At 66.7% G+C, this 18,489-nt stretch overlaps 3 protein-coding genes across 4 annotated transcripts; 1 reads left to right on the top strand and 2 right to left on the bottom strand.

Annotated features, from left to right (window-relative positions):
* The first annotated feature begins 2,545 nt into the window (after window positions 1-2,545).
* Window positions 2,546-4,038, top strand: LOC111141713 (pancreatic progenitor cell differentiation and proliferation factor). Of its 2 annotated transcripts, none has more exons than XM_022494494.1 (5): window positions 2,546-2,686; window positions 3,086-3,166; window positions 3,331-3,408; window positions 3,503-3,599; window positions 3,678-4,038. In XM_022494494.1, the coding sequence occupies exons 2-5, from the start codon at window positions 3,112-3,114 to the stop codon at window positions 3,790-3,792; spliced, it is 345 nt and encodes a 114-aa protein (XP_022350202.1). In that variant the 5' UTR covers window positions 2,546-2,686; window positions 3,086-3,111; the 3' UTR covers window positions 3,793-4,038. The 2 variants fall into 2 exon arrangements, with proteins under 2 accessions (XP_022350202.1, XP_022350203.1); XM_022494495.1 differs by having other exon boundaries at window positions 2,546-2,705.
* A 1,505-nt stretch (window positions 4,039-5,543) lies between these two features.
* LOC111141479 (protein tyrosine kinase 6) lies at window positions 5,544-8,695 on the bottom strand. The gene is given in 5 exon segments (XM_022494064.1): window positions 5,544-5,731; window positions 5,984-6,088; window positions 6,091-6,136; window positions 7,289-7,460; window positions 8,469-8,695. Coding segments are annotated over 5 exon segments (738 nt in total).
* A 2,800-nt stretch (window positions 8,696-11,495) lies between these two features.
* On the bottom strand, window positions 11,496-17,735 carry LOC111141911 (src-related kinase lacking C-terminal regulatory tyrosine and N-terminal myristylation sites). Its single transcript, XM_022494752.1, has 8 exons — window positions 17,374-17,735; window positions 14,444-14,565; window positions 13,842-14,005; window positions 13,026-13,209; window positions 12,760-12,918; window positions 12,164-12,345; window positions 11,918-12,074; window positions 11,496-11,689 (listed from the first exon to the last, which is right to left on the bottom strand). The coding sequence occupies exons 1-8, from the start codon at window positions 17,733-17,735 to the stop codon at window positions 11,496-11,498; spliced, it is 1,524 nt and encodes a 507-aa protein (XP_022350460.1).
* Window positions 17,736-18,489: the final 754 nt, after the last annotated feature.

The raw sequence follows: 18,489 nt of genomic DNA, 5'->3' as shown, positions 1-18,489 counted from the left end.
AGGATCATGACCTGAGCCAAAGGCAGTTGCTTAACCAACTGAACCACCCAGGATCCCAGGGTCCCAACAAACCTGGTTCTTACCAGAATGTTCCTCCCTCCTGGGGTCAACAGCACTGACCCATCTGCCTTCTAAGTGACCTCAGCGGCCCCAGCAGGCCCGCCTACCTCTCCAGGCTCAGGCCCTGCCACTGCACCCCCCCCATCCCAGGCTCTACTGGCTTCCCTGCTTGTCCTTCCCCCGCTTCTCCACCTACCTCGGACCCCTGCTGTCTTGTCTCACCAAGTGGGGTCCCTGCCCTCTGGACCGGCCCTTCCGCTTCAAGGAGCTCCTGACTGTCCGGCTGAGCCATGGCTCACGGCACATGCTCAACAAACCCACGTACCAAGTGTCACAACGGCACAAGGTCTGAGTCAGGGCCAGCCCCGTCCTCCCAGTGGCACGAGAGCCCCTCCCCACGTCTCACTCTGACACCCGTCTCCAGCATCCCTGCCTGACTCTCTGTTCCTTACTGGGCAGTAAAGGCAGGGGCTGTTGGCCTCAATTTCCCCCACAGTTTTGTGAACCCACACACCAAATCCCATCACGATTTAAGCCCACCGGAAGCTGCCCCTCGCTCGGGGATGGCGCCCAGAGGCTGCCAGCACACAGTCCTGCTTCTCAGGGGAGGCTGAGTCAGGAGAGACACAGGCACCAGGCAAGCCCGCTGGGTGTATGCTGGCCAGTGGGGGCAGGGGGCTCTGCTGGCCACTTCAGGCTAGCATGTGGTCAGGGACTGGCTCCAGAGCTGAGACCAGAGGAGGGAGGCTGCTGTCACCCAGTGGGTGGCTCCAGGGGCCATGAGCAGAGATGGCTGCCCCCCAGCATGGGCCCCGGAGAGCCAGGAACACCATGGTGTGGCTTTGGTGCACTTGACCCACACTACCAGACTCTAGGTTGGGTGAGTGCAAGGCTGAGGCAGGGATGGCAGATGTCCCTCAAGAATTAAATTCGATTTGCACTAAAGTCACACCTAGTTCATGATCCCAAATTAGCCCCCTGAAGGGGGCCAGGAAGCCAGCCCAGAGGTGCTGAGAGTCAATGAGAGGGGAAGGTCCCCAGGCGTGAAGCAGGCTTTGGGGAAGAGGCAGAACGTGAGCCAGCTGGCAGGTGCCTGTGGCCATCCTGCCCAGTCAGGTTGTCCCCCTCGTGTGTGAGATCCCCCTCACCCTGGTGAGAACCCTTGCAATGGGGACTGGCCCACCGGTAAGAGATGAAGGAGGTAGAGAAGGAGCTCCCCTTCAGGGGCCCTAGACCACACTGCAGCCCAAGCCAAGTCCCGGTCAGGAAGTCTACAGTCCCAACCCTCACCCAGCCCTACGAAGGGTCCTATCCAGGGACTGCCAGGCCCTCCCCTCCCAAGGCCTTGACTTCCCTTCTGCTGAGTGAGAAGTTGGAGTGGGGCCAGGAATCCTGCAGGGATCCTTGAGGGGGTTTGAAAACAGGGAGGACCCGGTGGAAAAGGTTATGAGAGCTTCCGCGTGCCTTCTTCCGGAAGCCCCTGCGGACATCTCAACACCCGCCCGTCACGAGGGAAGAGACCCCCCAGCCAGGGCCTAGAGTACAGAGGGAGGCTGGGGCTTGGGGCCTGTGAGAAGGGACTGAGCGGCTGTGGGGAGGGCTGACCTCCACCCAGAGAAGGAAGTCGTCCTCCCGATCTGCAGACCAGGTGCGGCAAGGCCCCACACACTTCAGGGTTGCCCCGAAGAGGGGGCCGCTCTTGACAACCGCCAGTTCAAAGAAGCCTCCCTCTGTGCCCCTGCTGCCCTCCCGCTCCTGCCCGCTCTTGCAGCCTGGGCCTGGCTGGCAGCTGGGTGCAGGGAGGCTGAAGCTGGAGGCCGGAGTCCCCTCCCCCGAACCGTGGGGAGGGGACACCTGCTTTGAAGTCCAGAGGGCAGCAGGGCTCCACGCGCGCACGCACGGTAGCTCTGGCTGGGGCGCTGGTATGCTGCTGGGGGCCCACAGACCAGAGGCCCCAGTCTGTCCTGGATGAGAGTGGGACAGGCTCCATCCCCAAGGGAGGAGGCAGAGGAGAGGGACACTGCAGAGGCTGGACCTACCGCGCCAGGGTCCATTACCCCCACAGGCTCCGAAGGGCTGGAGAGGTTGAGACCGGGTGGACCACCTGCAGTCCCGGAAAGGCGAAGGAGCCTCGTTCTGGGACAGGAGCGAGGCCTCCTTTAGGGAAGGAGAGGTGGCGGGATAAGCCCTGCTCCGGGTCCTGGGAGGAGGGTCATTTAATCACCCCAATCCCAGGCCAGGCCGCCCCAGCTTGGACTGATGCCGTGGGGCCGGCCCCCACCAGGACGCGCGGAGGAGAGCGGGTCCGGGACCCGGCCTCGCGGAGGCGGGAGGCGGGGGGGGGGGGGGGGGGGCGGGGCGGGGGCCGGGGAGAGGCCTGGTCGGCGGGGGTTGGGGCCTGGCCAGGAGGGGGCGGGGCCTGGCCGGAGCCGGGGGTGCTCCCGCCCTCCGTGACGCGAGCGCGGCGCCGCGATCCAAGCCGGCGCGTCCGCGCGTGCGCACCCCGCGCGCTTCGGTCGCTGAGCGGCCCACGGCGGTCTCTTCTGCAAATGGGCTCCGTGGCCTAGTGTCCCCGTCCCCGCCACCTGTGGTCGCGCGCCGAGGCCCGCGAGGGGTCGCCGCCGAGGTGAGGCCCCTGGCAGCGTGTGAGTGGGGTCATGTGGCCCGAGGGGCGGGGGGATGATCCCCGGCGCCGCGGCTGGCGGGACCCACCGACGGGCGGACCGAAGGTCGGACGGCCGGGGACGCGGGGTGGGGGCGGCCGCGCGTGCCGGACCGGCGCCTCCTGGAGCCCCAGGCCCGCGGCCCCGCGCACAAAGCGCCTTTGTTGCGGCCGGGCCAGTTCGCGCCGCCCGGGACCCGCGCCGCCGCCGGGGCTGGCGCTCCGGGAACCACCCCATCGGGTCCATCTGGCCCGCGGCCCTGACCCCGGCGTCTGGATGGGGGCGGGTCGGCCCGAGGGGGGAACGCCCTTCCCGAGGGGCGGCGGGTGACCGGAGTGGCGCCCCGACCCCTGCGTGCGCAGGTTTCCACCAGCCCACAGGCGACGGCATGGCCGCCATCCCCTCCAGCGGCTCGCTCGTGGCCACCCACGACTACTACCGGCGTGAGTAAGCCCCTCGCCCTCTGCCCTACAGGCCTCCTCTGGGAGCGGGGAGGGCTGCTAGGGACCTGTGGCTCTGCCTGGGTGCTGCCAGCCTAGCCGGCGCTTGGTGGACAGGGCAGGGGTCGCGATGCCCTGCGGAGCTGACCGGGGCCTCTCTTCTCCAGGCCGCCTGGGCTCCACGTCCAGTAACAGCTCCTGCGGAAGTGTGGAGTGCGCTGGGGAAGCCATCCCTCACCCCCCGGGTGAGTGCAGGTCCACTCCCCCTGGTGGCACCATCTGGGCGGGATCCCACCAGGAGCAGGCAGCAGCACCATGACTCCCCTTTGTTCCTCTCAGGTCTCCCCAAGGCCGACCCGGGCCACTGGTGGGCAAGCTTTTTCTTCGGGAAGTCCACCGTCCCGTTCATGGCTACAGTGTTGGAGTCCCCCGAACGGTGAGAACACGTTCCTGGGGGCCAGCACGGGAGATGGGGGCAGGTGGAAGTCGCCTCTGACCACAAGCTCTCCCCCAGCTCGGAGCCTCCCCAGGCCTCCAGCGGCACCATCACCAGCGACTCAGCTCTGGAAGCCGTAAGGAAGCAGCCTGGTGGCCGGCCTGGCAAAGCCAACGTGGGGCCGCCATCCTGAGGGCCGAGGCCGGGCTTGGGGAGGTGCTGCGCTCATCAGAGCCTCTCCCCTTCCCTCCCCCCCTTCTCATAGACCAGGCCGGCTGCTGCGGCAGAAGCAGTCAGGTTTTATATCAAAATAGCAAAACACCAAAAAGGAAGTTGAGAGAATCCCACTCTTCACCGTCCAAGCCACACGCAAACCTTCCACACACCCTGGAACCCTGTGCCTCGCACCATGTGGAAAATAAACTCCAAGCAGCCAGTAGCCCTGATGGTGTGTGTGAGCTGCGTGCCCTGGGAGCCCTTCCCCACCTCACTTCTCGGCAGGGCGGGAAGTTGGTCTGGCCCAGGTTCACGCGGGCAAGCCGCTTCGGCGAGTGCGGAGTACGGATGGGGGGGGGGGCTCCCCCAGAGCCTGGGGGCACAGGTAGTTCCTAGGAGAAGCCTCCAGGGCAGCTGCTGAGGTTCAGGTCCTCAGACTTGGCTCCTGCCACTGGGTTCAGGAGCCCCCAATGAGAGGGACCTAGTGCTCCCCGCCACTCTTGACACCAGGGAGGGCAGTAAGGGAACAGGACCAAGGCTGTCCCAGCTGGTGTGGAGCAGCCCACTGGGCCATGCTATCTCCAGGTGCCTTCCTAGAACAGTTCTGCCTCTTCCAGCCCGTTGTAGGACAAATTCTGGTCAGCCCTCCCCCCCCCACCCCGAGACACAGGGACCAGAAATTAACACCGAGTGGTAAGGGGTGTGGGGGTATTCCAGAGGGACTGTCTCACCACAGGTAACCTGGCTCTGGACAGACTAACCAGGGACCTGGGGAGGCTGTGGTTGTGCCATTCTCCACCCACCTCCTCGGGCAGGCATGCTTGGTGGGCTGACAGTGTCCACACTCGCTTAGTGGCCAGCAGGGCTTGACCCAGGTCTGGTGGTTAGGGGAAGGGGGCTTAGTATGAGATCAGGGGAGCCCGGCTCCCCTCCTGCTGGTCTTCCCCGGGTGCGTGCTGTAAACAGCTGTGCAGATCCAGTCCAAGGCATCAGCGGAACTCGTGGGCCCTAGGGCTGCAGCCACCATCCTGTCTGCCCCTGTTGTGTCCAGGCAGGAGGATGGGTGGAGGAGGTCCACCTTCCCGACACTCCAGATGGACCCAGAGTGGAGTGGTGCCCCAGAATCTGGCCTGAGCACTAGCCAGCCTCCCCAGTGTCCAGATGAGTCCCTCAGAGCTCGTGTGGGCAGCTGCTGATAGCCACGGCCGCAGGCAGGAGACAGCAGTGCCCCACCAGCAAACAGCCCATCTTCACAGAGTGCCGGGCAGTCTGTGTTTCCCCCAAGTGAGGAGATTGGCATGGGCTGGGTGGCATAGGGTGAGCCTAGCCAAAGCCCAGATCCCTCCCATGTACCACCTGAGGAGGTCCTGACTGAGCGGGTGGGCTTTAGTCCAGGACTAGCAACAGCACCACTCCCTTTAGAAAGGAGGGTCGTCAGGCTTCTGGAGAGTTCAAGTTGGAGTTGACCGTGGCGGGCCCTGGCACTTGGCAGGAGCTGGTGTCTCGGGAGCAGACAGGAGGACGGGCAGCCTCAGCTCCCTGGCTGCAGAGGGCAGGCTTCCCCGCCCCAGGAGAGGGCGGGCCCCCCGGTGTCCAGCCCAGTTCTGGACCTGTCAGCACCTTCAGTGGGCCCGTCCTCCTGATGGGAGGTCCAGGACGGCGCTGGGCCCATCTTCACAGGACCTGGCCTGGTGGCCTTCCTCGGTGGCAGCAGGGAGGCCGTCCCCCTCAGAGCGGGTTCTCGTACCTGCTGACACTGGAGAGCTTCTCCCGCAGGGCTTGGAAGCAGGGCCGGTGCTCGGGGTCCCTGTGCCAGCATGAGAGCGTTAGCTTGTGTGCGGCGGCTGGGCACTCCAGGGGACAGGGCATGCGGTAGCCCAACTCCACCCTCAGGAAGGCCTCGTGGCTGGATGTGCCTGTGGCGGGACGGCCAGAGGGGCTGCAGGGGCTGGAAGCTGGTGCCCAGCGAGCCTCTCCTCGCCCCTAGGACACCACGCTGCCCTCTACCCCCTCCCAGGAAACCCTGGGCTGAGCTCCTGCCTGCTGCCCCCCTGTGCACGGATGCCCCCGGAGTGCCACCCTGGGAGGCTGGCTGTGCAGGTGCCAAGTCAGGTGATGGCACCGTCCCGCCCTGTCCACCATCGGGGATGCTGTCAGGGGCCCAGTACCTGGATAGGATATCTGACCCCGACTGAAAATCTCATGGAGAAGAATCCTGAAGCACCAGACACCAGATCTGATGGAGTAAAGCCCTTGGGAGAGGGTCTCGGGGCGGTCCACTTGTAGGGGATGTTGCAGTTGTGGGAAACGCAGATGTCCTCCTGCAAGTGGACACGCGCTGGGTGGGCCTCGGCAGCTGCCCACACCCCACCCCTGCCCTGGCCATGCGCGGGGAGCTGGGGTTCATGGGGGGCCAGTGCAGCTCAGGCACCGACGACCAGCACAGTGCCACTAGAGCGGGTGCAGCTTCCCCTCCGATTCAGGGCGAGGGGCGGGGGGCGGGGCAGGTCAGGTCTGGAATGCACATGCTCGGGTCCCCACGTGGTGTCACAGTCCCGGGGGTGGGCCCATATGAGCATATGCTCGGTCTGTGACTGCCATGGTAGCCCCGTGGGCACGCTAGCTGCTTCACACAGCTGCCCGCAGCTCCCCTGACACGCTGGACAGCCTGGGGGAATCACGCTCAGCCTCCCTTCCTGGCTGCCACCGAGTGCTGAGGGAATCGCTGTTCTAGAAGCAACCAGCTCACGATGAGGAAGGAACTGCGGCATCCGGACAGCCGCCCCGGAGCCAAGGGCCCCAGACGCCTGCTCTCAGGGCCCCCGAGCAGAGGGCACCGGGAACAGCGAGAGAAGCCGTCGAGCCCATGTGACCCTGGTCTGCTCCAGGAGCGAGTTGGTGACTTCGGGGCTTTCAGGAAGTTGGAAACAGCTCTAAGGAAGCACGTGATGACTGTAAGATCCCCGTTAAGTGTCAGAAATGTGATTGTGGCTGAAATACTGAAGTGTGCACACGGGGACTTGGGTCTAACCTCATGGAAGGAGTGGGGGCCTACCTGGAGGGTCTGATGGGGACAGAGCGCTCAGGACATCATTCTGTCCACTCCTGTCTTCTGTGTGCGGGGCGGGTGGGGAAGATGTCTCCCCCGAGCGCACGAGGCTCCCCAGCCTCTGCCCCCATCACACAGGCGAGGCAGGCCGCCCAAATCAGTGAGCACAGGCACACCCACCTCCCCAGCCGCCCTGCCCGTGTGCGGCCTCCCTTTCCTCCTGCACCCCTGCGAGGGCAGACGCCTCCCTTCCAGCCTTGGAGCCCTCCGGGAAGCCTCCACTCCCCATTGCGGCACAGCTCTGGCCCCGGAGCCCTGTATCTCGCCCTCCGGCCTCCCCGAGGCTGAAGGCAGGCAAGCCCAGACACCCCAGCTCCAGGCACAGAGGACACCCTGCACCCCCGCCTCACACCCTGGGCCCTACCTGGAGGAGTCTGGCTAGCCCAAAGTCACCCACTTTGCAGACGTTGTGGGCGCCCACAAGGATGTTCCTGGTGGCCAGGGCCCGGTGGACATAGTTCTGTGACTGCAGGTAGCACATGTCCTCGGCCACCTGAGAGGCAAAGTCCACCAGCAGGGTGGGGCTGCCAGCTGCTCTGCCCTTGGTCCCTACTCCCTCAGGCATCGCTGCCACAGGAACCCCTCACCCTCCCCGGGGCCCCATGAGGGTCACGCCCCACCCTGGCCAACTTAGCATGTCTTGAATCTCATTTGCTCATTCCTCCAAGCACCCTGCCTCCTTCCTGCTTTTCAAAGGCACTAGGTTCTCAGGACCTCAGGGCCTTTGCACCAGCCATGCTCTGCATGTTCCCTGTCCCGGACCCCGCCTTCTGAAACCATGCTGTCTGTGACCGCACCGCTTGTCTCCCCACACGCATTTGCCACGTTACTCCTCCAGAGCTTGGGGTCACAGGGGCGCAGGCGGGCAGCAGAATGTCTCCTGCCAGACCCTCCTGGCCCAGAGCTCAGGCGGCTGTGCACGTGCTCACGCCAGGCTGCCCTCTGTGGTCCGAGCCTCCAGGCGCCTCCTTGCAGGGATGGGACAGCCTGCAGCCCACGCCCAGACGGGCATGTCGCAGTGACCCTCCTGCTTCCTCTAACTAGGTCATGCATCTGGTTTCGGCTGTTTGGAAGGTGAGTGATGCTTTGCTCCCCAAAAGGCCCAGTCCCTGCCTGGGCCTCCCTCACAGACCCCCTCCCTGTCGGCCACCCAGAAGCCTCCTGTGGGCCCCTCCTTCCCCTCTGGGTCCTGTCATCACAAAGTGACTGTGGCGGAGCCCAGGGGCAGGGGCCACACGCCCCTGCAGCTCTGTATCATGTCACCCTGCTGGAGCCTAGTCAGCTCTCGGGGGACCAGGATGGTGGGGTCCAGCCCCAGCCAGGGGGCACGGGGAGGCGGGGTCACGGGTCCCCTGTCCTCACTGGCCTCCTGGAGGCTGGCCCAGCACCCTGCCCCTCCCCAGCACCCTGCCCCTCCCCAGCACCCAGCCGCAGTGGCACAAATCTCTGTCTGGAGGGCTGCCCCGCCCTGAGCTCTTGAGGGGCTGCAGGGGGCCGGGGGGGCACCTTGAGGGTCCCACAAGGGCCACGGGGACACTCAAGGCTCAGACTCTACCGTCTCCTTCTCGGCCAGGTAGTTGTGGAGTGCGTAGCCCTCGGTCAGCGGCCTGCCCACCTCATCCAGCGGCGTGGCCCACCTCCGCTCCTCCTCCTTCCCGGCCACGTGGAACAGAGCCCTCGCCCGGAAGGTCAGCTCCTCATCCCTCTGGGCCTCCAAGTCCCAGAGGCCCACATACTGGGGGCCCGGGGGAGCCTGGCCCCAGGACGCCATGGCGGGTGCCACGGCAGGACCGGCCTCCTGGCCTCACAGCCAGTTCCTGAGCAGCCCACAGCACCCCTTGTGGCTGGGAGCCGTGGCCGGTGGGGCGGACCCTGACAGGCGGTCCCCACCCAGCCGAGGGGCCGGCCCACGTCTAGTGAGGAGAGGCCCTGCCAGGCCAGCCACACCTGCACCTGCCGGGGCTCCCTCCCTGGGCTGCCCAAACTCCCAGGGCTCCCCCCGACCCTCCGACCCGCTGAGGCCAGGGCCACCTGGGAACTGCTCTTGCCCACCTGCTCCAGGATGTGTGCCCACCACGTGGGGGAGGGGAGGACTGAGTAAGCCGTCAGACAGGGCCCTCCTGGGGTCCACTTTAGCGATGGGGGCTCAGGGATGAGTGGAACCGAGGTGGGAGGGGGAGACGAGGGATGGAGCCCTGCCCAACACTCCGGGGTCTCTGGGATGGCGCCGGACAGAGGGCCAGCGAGCTCACAGGGTCGTGGCTGGAGGCCCAGGGGACAGTAAAGGGCAGACAGGTGCTGGGAATAGGGAGCCCACACGGGGGCTGTGGGCTGGGGGACAGCAGGGGCCACAGCAGAGAAGAAAGAGCCCTGAGGCGAGATGGGGACCAGGGCATAGAGAGGGCTCGGGGTGAGCGCCTTCGGTCCTCGGCTGCCCGTCTGAGGGGCTGTGGGGACTCTGGCCCATGACGGGAGCTCCAGGAGGACGATGACCAGGGGAATCCTGTACTAAGCCTGACTTAAGCACCACTCGCTCCATTTTGAGATCGAGAGGACTGTGTATTACAAGCAAGCGGGCGATCATCCTGGCGCCGCTTTCATTGACGACGAGGGTGGGGAAGGGGCCAGGGAGCAAAGCAAGGGGCAGGCTGGGGGGGGCGCTCCATGGCGCCCGGGCTTCGTGTCCAGCCCTCACTGCTGGGCAGCGTGCTCCGGTCACCCCTGCCCTCAGACCCGGTCGTGAGCTCAGGCCCAGGGCCTTGGAGTGTCTCTCGGGGCAGACGTCCAGGGCTCTGCCAGGGCAACACGGGGAAGCGGGACAGCATTGAGACAGAAAGTCCCCCGCCCCTCCTGGAGGCCCAGGCACCAAAACTGTTGGGCCTGTGGCTGACAGACATGCTAGGAGTGCACCACGGACCGCCACCAACACCGCCTCTGGTCCCAAGCCCAGCACACCCCTTCCCTCAGGCCCACGTCACACTCACTGCTGCTGTGTCGGGGGGTGGGCGGGGGGGACGTCCAGCTCCATCCCTCACCAGGAGGCCCCTCAGCCCTCTCAGGGCAGGAGGGTTTGATCCAGGCTGCCGGCCGAACCCTTCTGCTCCCACCAGCCCCGCCCACGCTGGCACCCGAGGCTCAGCCCTGACCCAGGCTGGTCTGGCCTCAAGTGGCTCGTGCCCACCTCCTCCCTCTGTGTTGCCCTCACCCGTGGTGACCTCGGCACCCTCTCCTTCTCCTCCAGGAAGCCCCCCACCACTCTAGCCCTGCACAGCCTCTGTGCCCACCGCGGAGTCCCAGTTCCCCCCGTGCCAGCCCCTGGGCAGGGCCGGAGGGGCTGATGGGGAGGGGAGGGGCTAATGGGCCTCGCAGTGCAGAGCTGACCCTAAACGGTGCATAGAGGCCTGTTCCCTCCAGGGGACAAGAAGCTCGGCATGCCTCTGCCCTTCCATCCCACAAGCCTTCCGGGGGCACAGCTGTCACCAGGGGGTCACAGGACGGTGGGGGATGAGGACCCTGAACACAGACCACACCTGCCTGGTCCCCATGCCCCTCGGGTCCCTCTTGTGGTGACTGGAGCTGGCTGGGTGAGTGAGAACAGGCGTGTCCCACCCGGCTCCTCATTCAGTGACGCCAACGGTGGCTTGAAATCAGCCCGAGCAGGAGCAGGCATGTTGACCCAACACCATGGGATCTAGCCCCACCCCTGTCTGACCCCGGGCCAGCACCCGGGACCCAGAACCCCTGACCTTCACCCCACCCCCAGAGAAGGACCTCGAGTCTCCCAGCCCCAGGAATGACCATGCAGCCTGCCCTGCCCGTGGCCTGACCCAGGCTCCCCCAATTTCAATCCCAGCCCCAGGGAGATGGAGTGGGCTGCTTGGTCCCGCAGGGGTCCTGCTCCCTGGGACATCAGAGTCCCCTGGGGTGGGGCCCTGGGCCACATGGGAGCCAGCTCTGCTTCCAGGGACCAGCTGGTAGACCTCCCCATCCGCTCCAGCTGCTGTTCCGGGTCTGGGCGCTGAGGGCCCATGCACGATGCAGGTCTGAGTCCGTCGCCGCACGTTTTCCGAGCACTCAGGTCTGCACGCAGCCAGCAGGTGTGCCCAGCCCGTGCCGCCTCGGCCCCGTGCCGCCTCGGCCTGGGAGCCCAGCGTTGGCCATGGGGAACTTTGCCAAAAACTGGGGAGCCTCTGGCTGTTGGCCCTGGGAGGAGTCGGGCTGCCCGGGGCAGCAGGGGTGAGCAGGGGGCCGTGGCCCAGGCTCAGGTCTTCTCTGTCCAGCAAATCTCCATGGCTGGACAACATTCAGGCGTGACCCCAACGGCTGTGCTGAGACCTCTCCTCGCCAGGGACACCAGGTCCCGTGGAGCAGAGGACACCAGCCCTCCCGTCTGAGGGGACATCTTCCACACACACGTGTGCCAGTCCATGCGTCTGTCAGGGTGTGAGGACCACAGCCAGAGGCCGCTCCAGGCCGCCGGCGCCCCTGGATGTGTCAATGGCCAGTATTGTCCTGGGGGGACACGCCAGGCAGGGAGGCGTGGCCCCAGCCCCCGTGTCCAGCGTCCCAGGTCACGTGTGGGCAGGGGCGAGGCGCCCGTGGGCGGCACTCAGCTTCTCCTGCAGCGTAGCAAAGGCTGGCCGCTCCTCAGGGCTGCCCTTCCAGCACTCCAGCATGAGCGTGTAGACCTCCACAGGGCAGGGGGCTGGGCGTGGCAGCCGGTACCCTCGCGTGACCTGCCGCAGGGTCTCGTGGTTGCTCAGTCCTGCAGAGGGGCCACAAGAGGGGCTGGGCAGGGCTGCCTTGCCTCTGCGCAGGGTCACAGTGCACACCTCCCCCCAGCTCCTGGCCAGACCTGGCCCAGCAGGTGGCCTGGAGGCATGGTGCCCCTTCTGGAATCGGGGACTCCCCGGGGCAGGCTGTGCCTCCTTCCTCAGACTACATAGGCCTTGTTGAGGCCTTGCCTCCTCCCTCAGGCTCCCTTGCAGCCCACCTTCATAGGGACACTGGCCATAGGTGAAAACCTCATAGAGCAGAACTCCGAAGGACCAGACGTCCGACTTCTGCGAGTAGATGCGATAGTTGGCCGCCTCGGGCGCCGTCCACTTGACGGGGATCTTGGAGCTGCTGCTTGGGGAGTAGATGTCGTCCTGGGTGTGGGGAGACCAGGGGTGGGTGGGCCGAGTGGCTCCCTCCCCTCTGAGCCACGGCGGGGTTGGGGGCCCCAGCCCGAACTGACCTTGAGCAGCCGGGCCAGGCCAAAGTCAGCCACCTTGCATGCCAGGTCGTCACCAACGAGCACGTTCCTGGCCGCCAGGTCACGGTGTACGATGCGTCGACCCTCCAGGTAGCCCATGCCCTCGGCCACCTGGCAGGCAAAGCTCAGCAGGACAGGAAGGTCCAGGGCCCGTCCCTCGGGGCCTGTGGGGCAAGGTGGACGGTCAGGGGGGCAGGGTCTGCACTGTCACCTCCCCACACGCCTCAGTGTCCTCACCCTCAGACGGGGTGAGAGCGGTGCCCCCAGCCCAGGCCACGCAGCGGGAGGGGCCATGCTGTGCAGTGACTGCTCCTGGGCCCCCAGAGAGACCAGAGCCGGGGAGGGGCACAGGAATGGGGACGGGGACACCGGCGCACCCAAGCCCACTGCTCTCGGCTCCACCCGGAGCACAAGGCTCTGACTGCGCCCCGGGGCCCGAACCCACGGGCCAGAGCCCACCACACCCCTCTGAGCCTCGGACGGTCGAGCCTGGTACAGCCTCGAAGGGTCACAGCTGTGCACGGAAGCCTGGGCCCCCCGGACAGTCACCAGCGGGGGGCGGGGAGCCAGCCACTCACTCCCCAGGAAGGCCTGCAGGCTGCCCTTGCGCATGAGCTCCGTGACGATGTACACGGGCCGGCCCACCGAGCACACGGCGTGCAGCCGGATGAGACGCTCGTGCCTCAGGCTCTTGAGGGTCTGGATCTCCTTGCTGAGGTCCGCGAGCTTCATGTAGGCTGTGGACAGGACACGGCTCCAGGACCCACCCACGCCACCCTGTGGCTGCCCCAGGGCTCCAGGGGTCCGAGGGCAGGGCGGGCAGGGGCCAGCAGGCCTCACCCACCTGACTTGATGACCTTGACGGCCACTGGTGTGGAGCCAAGCCACAGGCCTTCCCACACCTCCCCAAAGTAGCCTTCACCCAGCTTCCTCCGCAGGGCAAACTCGGAGTGAGGCCGCTCCCACTCGTCCTGCTGGGGGGGCTTCTGAGGGGGCGGGGGACACTCCGGGCCTCTGCCTGCCGCTCCCTGGAAAGAGGGGGCGGTGTCTCCCAGAGCGCCAGGCCTCCAGCCCCTCTGCCTGGCCAAGGCCAGGGCAGCCAGGTGTGGACCTCCTGAAGCCGGGCCCTAAGTGGCACCTTTGCGGGGCGGACGCCCACCACGAAGAGTCATTACCGCCCGGCCAGCTGCCATTAGCACCTGGAGCAACCGGATCGCTGCCTGGCCCGCGGCAGGAGGCCGGGCCCCGAGAGCGGGGCCGCCGCCCGAGCCAGGGCACACGGCCCAGCGAGCGCCCCTCCTACAGCCTCTGCCTGGGCCTGTGGCTGCTGCGAGCACCCTCCCAGACGCCTCCCTAAGCGTGTCCCCAGTCCTCATGGCCCCTCTGCAGAGCTGGGTCTGGGACTGGGGGACCCTCCAGGTCTCATCCCACCCCAGCCCCAGAAGTCCCCAGAGATGGAGATGCCGCACCATCGAGGGCAAACCCAACCCCAGACAGGGCCCTGGCTGGGGTGTGGAGGTGTGGCCGGGGCTCCCAGTGCCCTCAGGCCTTTTCGGACCCCCCAGCCATGCTCAGAGACCGGCCTGGGCCTGCTGCCTGGCTACAGCCCCGGACGTGTGCTGGCCATTGGGGCTGGAGGTGCTTCCGGGGCCTGGCCCACCTGGGGCACACAGGGCTGTAGCAGCGGGCTCTGGGTCAGCTTCCAGTTGGTCCTGTAGTAGGTGAGCAGCTCCTCCAGGCTGGGGAAGAGCCGGCCCTTCTGCAGGTAGAGACCATCGGCCGCCGTGGAGATGCGGTAGTGGTGGACTTTGGCCTGTGCCCGGACTGGGAGCGGACACAGGTGAGGGCCGCGTCTCTGCGGCAGCCTGCCCCTGACCCTCCCAGCACCCTGGCCGGGTAAGCACCACAACCTTCCCTGGGCCGGCTCAGGTCAGGCCTCGGCGCCTCACAGGAAAGTGGGGAGTGTGGGCAGCTGCCAACTGGGGGCAGTGAGGGGGGCGCAGGGCGGGCACTCGGGGGACACTCAGGGCATGGATGAGTCCGAGAGTGAGCGGACGTGAGAGGGGAGGGTGAGTGAGGAGAGAGCCCTGGTGGGGGATGGGCAGGGGAGGGAAGGGGGAGGGGGCCGGTGAGTGAGCCTGCAGGTGGGCAGAGCAGGCGAGGGACGTGAGGTGCCCAGGCCTGACGTGGGGCCGGCAAAGCCTGGGGAGCACTGACCCCGAGGTCAGCGTGGGGACAGAGGCTCGAGCAGCCGTCCGGTACCTGACAGCGAATAGTCCCCACGGCTGCTCTCGCTGGGCCGGACAAGGAAGGCGCCCGGGGCGCTGGCCGGGGACAGGAGCAGCTGCTGGGCGCGAGCGCGGCTCATGCTGCTGAAGTACCAGCTGCGAAGGGCGGGCGCGGCGGTCATCACCGGGCCGACGGACGGACCCTGCCCCCATGAGGCCCGAGCCCGACGCCCCTGTCGCTCAGGAACCAGGGGCTCCCAGAGCCCAGGGCAGGGGTCCCGGCCCCAGGTCTGCATCCGCCCCTAGCCCTCGGTGCCCCCACCTCTGGAGTCATCAGGGAGGCCCTCTTGGGCCAACACAGAGCTCCCACTGCCACTGACGGTGACCTGAGTCTGGTGAGACCGTCCGTCCACACATCTCAGCCCCGGAGTGCCCGTTACCCCTGCTCCCAGAAGGACCCAACCCCAGCCAGGGGCTGACCTACCAAGCTCAAGACTGCTGAGCCCCTACTGGGGGGGGGGTCCACCGGGAGCCTGGGGGCCCCGATGAGCCGCCCCTAGCCTGCAGAGAGGTGGACCGTGGGGCCGACAGAAGCTCGTCCAGGAAGGCCCTGGGGGAGGCAGCGGTGCCAGGCTGGGCAGGGACTCTGGGGAGGCTGAGGAGGCTCAGAGCATCCCATGTCTGCCGGGAAGAGGCCCTGCCTGGTGCAGGCCAGCCCGAGCCCCTGGCCCTCCGCATCTACAGAGATGCTCCCTCTCTGAGCACCCAGGCAGCAGGGGCTCCCAGGGGCCTGCTCCTCAGTCTGAGGGAGTTCCCCAAGTCCAGGAGCCCACACAGCTGCACATGGACAAGGACAGGGGAGAGCCTGCTGGGACCCCCGGCTGACACCCCACATGGGCTGCGGTCACCCAAGTAATACCACATGCATCTCCTTGGCTCCACACTCTTAGAAGGAGAGCGGGACGGCTCCTGGCCCCAGCCCATCCCCTGTGTCTGCTTCCCAAGGTCCAGGGAGGGGAACCCCACGCCTGAGTCGGCTTCCCAGCCTGGAACCTCCTGCTTCCTGTGGATTCTGGGGACCCTGGGGCAGGAGGCCTGCTCCCCAAGGGAGAGCCTCAACCACTCGGGGAACAGCCCTGTGCGCATGGCCCTTGTCCCCTCTAAAGTGGGGAAACCCCGGGCTCGGAGGGCCAGGGGGCTAGCTCTGACCCCTCGGCTGCTGGACCAGCACTTACTCCAGAGGACCTAAAGCATGACGCAGAGTGAGTCGACACAGGACGGGGGCCCTGAAAGGACGGGGCTGGATGGATGGGTGCTGCTGAAGCCTGGGGGGAGGCCGCGGACTGGCAGGAGGGGCACCGAGTTGCGCCCCATAAAGAGCTGCAGGGAGGGGCTGGGAACCAACGTGGCCAGAGCCAAGCCTGGGGCTGGGCTGAGGGGCTGCCCAGAGGGTAGAGCTGGACACTGAAGAGTGGGGCGACGGCAGACAGGCAGAGGCCCCCGCAACGCCGGAAGAGAAGACCGCCAAGCGGGGCAGAGAAGGGTCAAGGACGCGGGACGTGAGACACGGGTCCCCGAGAGCAGACCTGGCTGGGCAGCAGGCTTGTGGAAAGCTGACGAACTCGTTTCAAGACACACTGACTAGGAGCAAGAGGTACAGCCCCCTAAGGCCCCGGGGCTCCAGCCACCAAGGGCCCGGCAGCCAGGCACTGCCCTCTGGCGCCCAGCAGCCAGCAGAGCTCCCAGGGGCGGGGCCCCCGAGGCCCTTCACGGGACAGCAGGGCTGCGCGCGCACAGAGAACCAGTGCCCTCATCCCCAGCCCTCCCCCGGGACCAAGGGCCAGGGACGTTCTGGCAGTCTCTCCCTGGGGTGGGGCAGCGGCCAGGATGACACTGGGGAAGCCTCACTATCAGGGTTGATGGTCCTCCCCCTGTCCGGCCAGTCTAGCCCTGAGGACAGACGGCCAGGTGTCTAGGGCTAATGACACAGCCAGCGTGGCCAGCCCTTTCATCCCCGGCCCAGGCAAACAGTCATTAGCACTTCCTCCCGGCACCACCCCATTTTGACCCTCCAAGAGCAGCTCATGGGATCTGTCCTCCACTCACGGAGGGCTCTGGGCCCCTGTCCTATCAGAATGGCTGCCTGGTCCCTCCCACCCCTCCCAGCAGGCTGGGCCAGGGGTAGGGGCTGGAGTCCCCTCAGAAGGGGCCTTCCTGGGACTCAGGCTTTCCCATGCCTCGTGCAAACCCCCCAGGAGGCTGTGGGAGAGCTGAGGGGCTCTGTCTCCAGGGACAGGGCCCAGGCGGAGACGGCTCACAGCTGTGCCGGGAGGCCACCCTGTCCTGCAGACCCTAAGCCCAGCCTGTAGACTGCCCAGGCCCTGGGGGCTTTGGGCATGTTGGGGCGAATGGCTGCACCTCTCGAAACAAGGCTCTTTGGGAGCAATTCCAAAGGCCAGGCCAAGTGTGCCCCATACCTGGCCTGGTGCAGCAGGGAGAGATCCGGGTGAATGTGAATCAGTGAGGGGGCAGACAAGCTCTCCCCTCGGACTCAGCACATCAGCCCCTGTACCCATTGGTCGCCCCCTCCTCCCTCACAGCATCTGGACAGCCTCTCTTATGTCCTCATCAGGAGCCCCTGGCTCGCTGGACCATGCCCCAGAGGGCCCTCCGAGCTGCACGCCCAGCCAGTGGCGTGCACACACGCTGTCCAGCTGACTCACCGCTGGCCCTGACTGCTCCTGCTGGACTCATTCCCTCTTAGCTATACTGGGACACAGTCCCTGGTGTCTGTCCCCCACCCCTGTGTGTTTGCCCACGGCTGCGTGGCAAGGCCTGGAGGGTCCTGACCCCAGAAGGAGGGAGGGATGGAGGGAGGGAAGGAAAGCAGGACGGCTCCTGGACATGTGATCCTGGGACTCAGTCCTGCCCTTTTCCCTGACTGCCCGGGCAGCTGATACTCACGGGTGGTCTGAGAGCGCCTCCGGGGTGGCCCTGGCCAGGTGGGTGATGGGTACCAGCCCAGTACTGGGCGGGCCGGAGAGCCTGCGGGCAAAGATGTAGTCGCCCTCCTCTCTGAGGGCGCAGAGCCTGTCCCCGCGGCTGACGCTCAGCTCTGCCGAGCACCGCGCGGTGAAGTCGTAGAGCGCCCTGAAGAACTGTGGGGGCGCGGGGGGGCTGCAGGGCTCTGTGGCGGGGGGCTCTGGTTCAGCGCTGGCCGCAGGGTGGGGGAGCCCTGGGACGCCATCGTCCGGCGCGGCCACCGGCCAAATCTTGTCCCAGAAGAAGGACAGGAAGGTCAGCCGCCTCCTGAGGAAGGGCTCCATGCTCCCGGGGCCACCGGCGCAGAGCCCAGGGTCGCGCAAGGGAGGGGCCGCAGCGGCGGGAAAGCGGACCAACAGAAACCAGAAGGGCCGACGGCCGCCGAGGGTCCGAGCCTCACTGCTGGCGTCCCTGGTGGCGCAGAGAGTGGGGACAGGTCACTCCAGAGAACCCTCCAACAAGGCGCGGGCAACCCTGCTCCCCGCCCGCCTCCTGGGCTGGGGTTCAGACCAGGTGGGGAGCAAAGTGGCCCTCCAAGCCGCCCCCCGCCACGCCACACGACGGCCACTCCTGTGCTCGACCTCTGGAGTGTCTTGTCCCTCACCGCTCGGAGCCGCTCTTTGGGGCTGGGGCAGGTGCGGCCCAGGACGCGCCTGGGGGGCGGGGCCTCGGGCTTCGGGGGCGGGACCTCGGGGCTTCGGGGGCGGGGCCTCGGGGCGGGGCTTTGGGAGCGCTAGTGGGTCGCTGTGGGGAAGGGGGTCAGCGCAGGTGAACTACGTGCCCACCCTTGTCCTCAGAGAAATAGGGTTCCATGAACGGGGCAGCCGCCGTGCAGCACGAGCCCCTGGTTGCCTAGAAGGGAGCTGGATTTGTGTAGAAAACGGCCTGATTTCGGGGCGCCTGGGTGGCTCAGGTTGTGATCCCAGGGTGCTGGGATGGAGCCCCGCATCAGGCTCCCTGCGAGCCTGCCTTTCCCTCTGCCTGCCGCTCACTCCCCTTGCTTCTTCTCTCTCTCTCTGCCAAATAAACAAGACCTTT

Source organism: Enhydra lutris, unplaced genomic scaffold (assembly GCF_002288905.1).
Source record: "Enhydra lutris kenyoni isolate GAN:26980312 unplaced genomic scaffold, ASM228890v2 scaffoldscaffold6, whole genome shotgun sequence".
Taxonomy (NCBI): Eukaryota; Metazoa; Chordata; class Mammalia; order Carnivora; family Mustelidae; genus Enhydra; species Enhydra lutris.
Note: the sequence above shows the minus strand (reverse complement) of the source record. Positions and strands in the feature narration are given on the sequence as shown.

What these genes read in the sequence shown, in the direction of transcription:
- LOC111141713 (XM_022494494.1), top strand. Translation starts at nt 3,112, where the DNA reads ATGGCCGCCATCCCCTCCAGCGGCTCGCTCGTGGCCACCCACGACTAC. An exon ending in AGCCATCCCTCACCCCCCGG is followed by an intron (nt 3,409 to 3,502) that starts GTGAGTGCAGGT and finishes TGTTCCTCTCAG; the next exon opens with GTCTCCCCAAGGCCGACCCG. An exon ending in GTGTTGGAGTCCCCCGAACG is followed by an intron (nt 3,600 to 3,677) that starts GTGAGAACACGT and finishes GCTCTCCCCCAG; the next exon opens with CTCGGAGCCTCCCCAGGCCT.
- LOC111141911 (XM_022494752.1), bottom strand. Translation starts at nt 17,735, where the DNA reads ATGGAGCCCTTCCTCAGGAGGCGGCTGACCTTCCTGTCCTTCTTCTGG. An exon ending in GAGGCGCTCTCAGACCACCC is followed by an intron (nt 14,566 to 17,373) that starts GTGAGTATCAGC and finishes CGCCCTTCGCAG; the next exon opens with CTGGTACTTCAGCAGCATGA. An exon ending in TACAGCCCTGTGTGCCCCAG is followed by an intron (nt 13,210 to 13,841) that starts GTGGGCCAGGCC and finishes CCCTCTTTCCAG; the next exon opens with GGAGCGGCAGGCAGAGGCCC.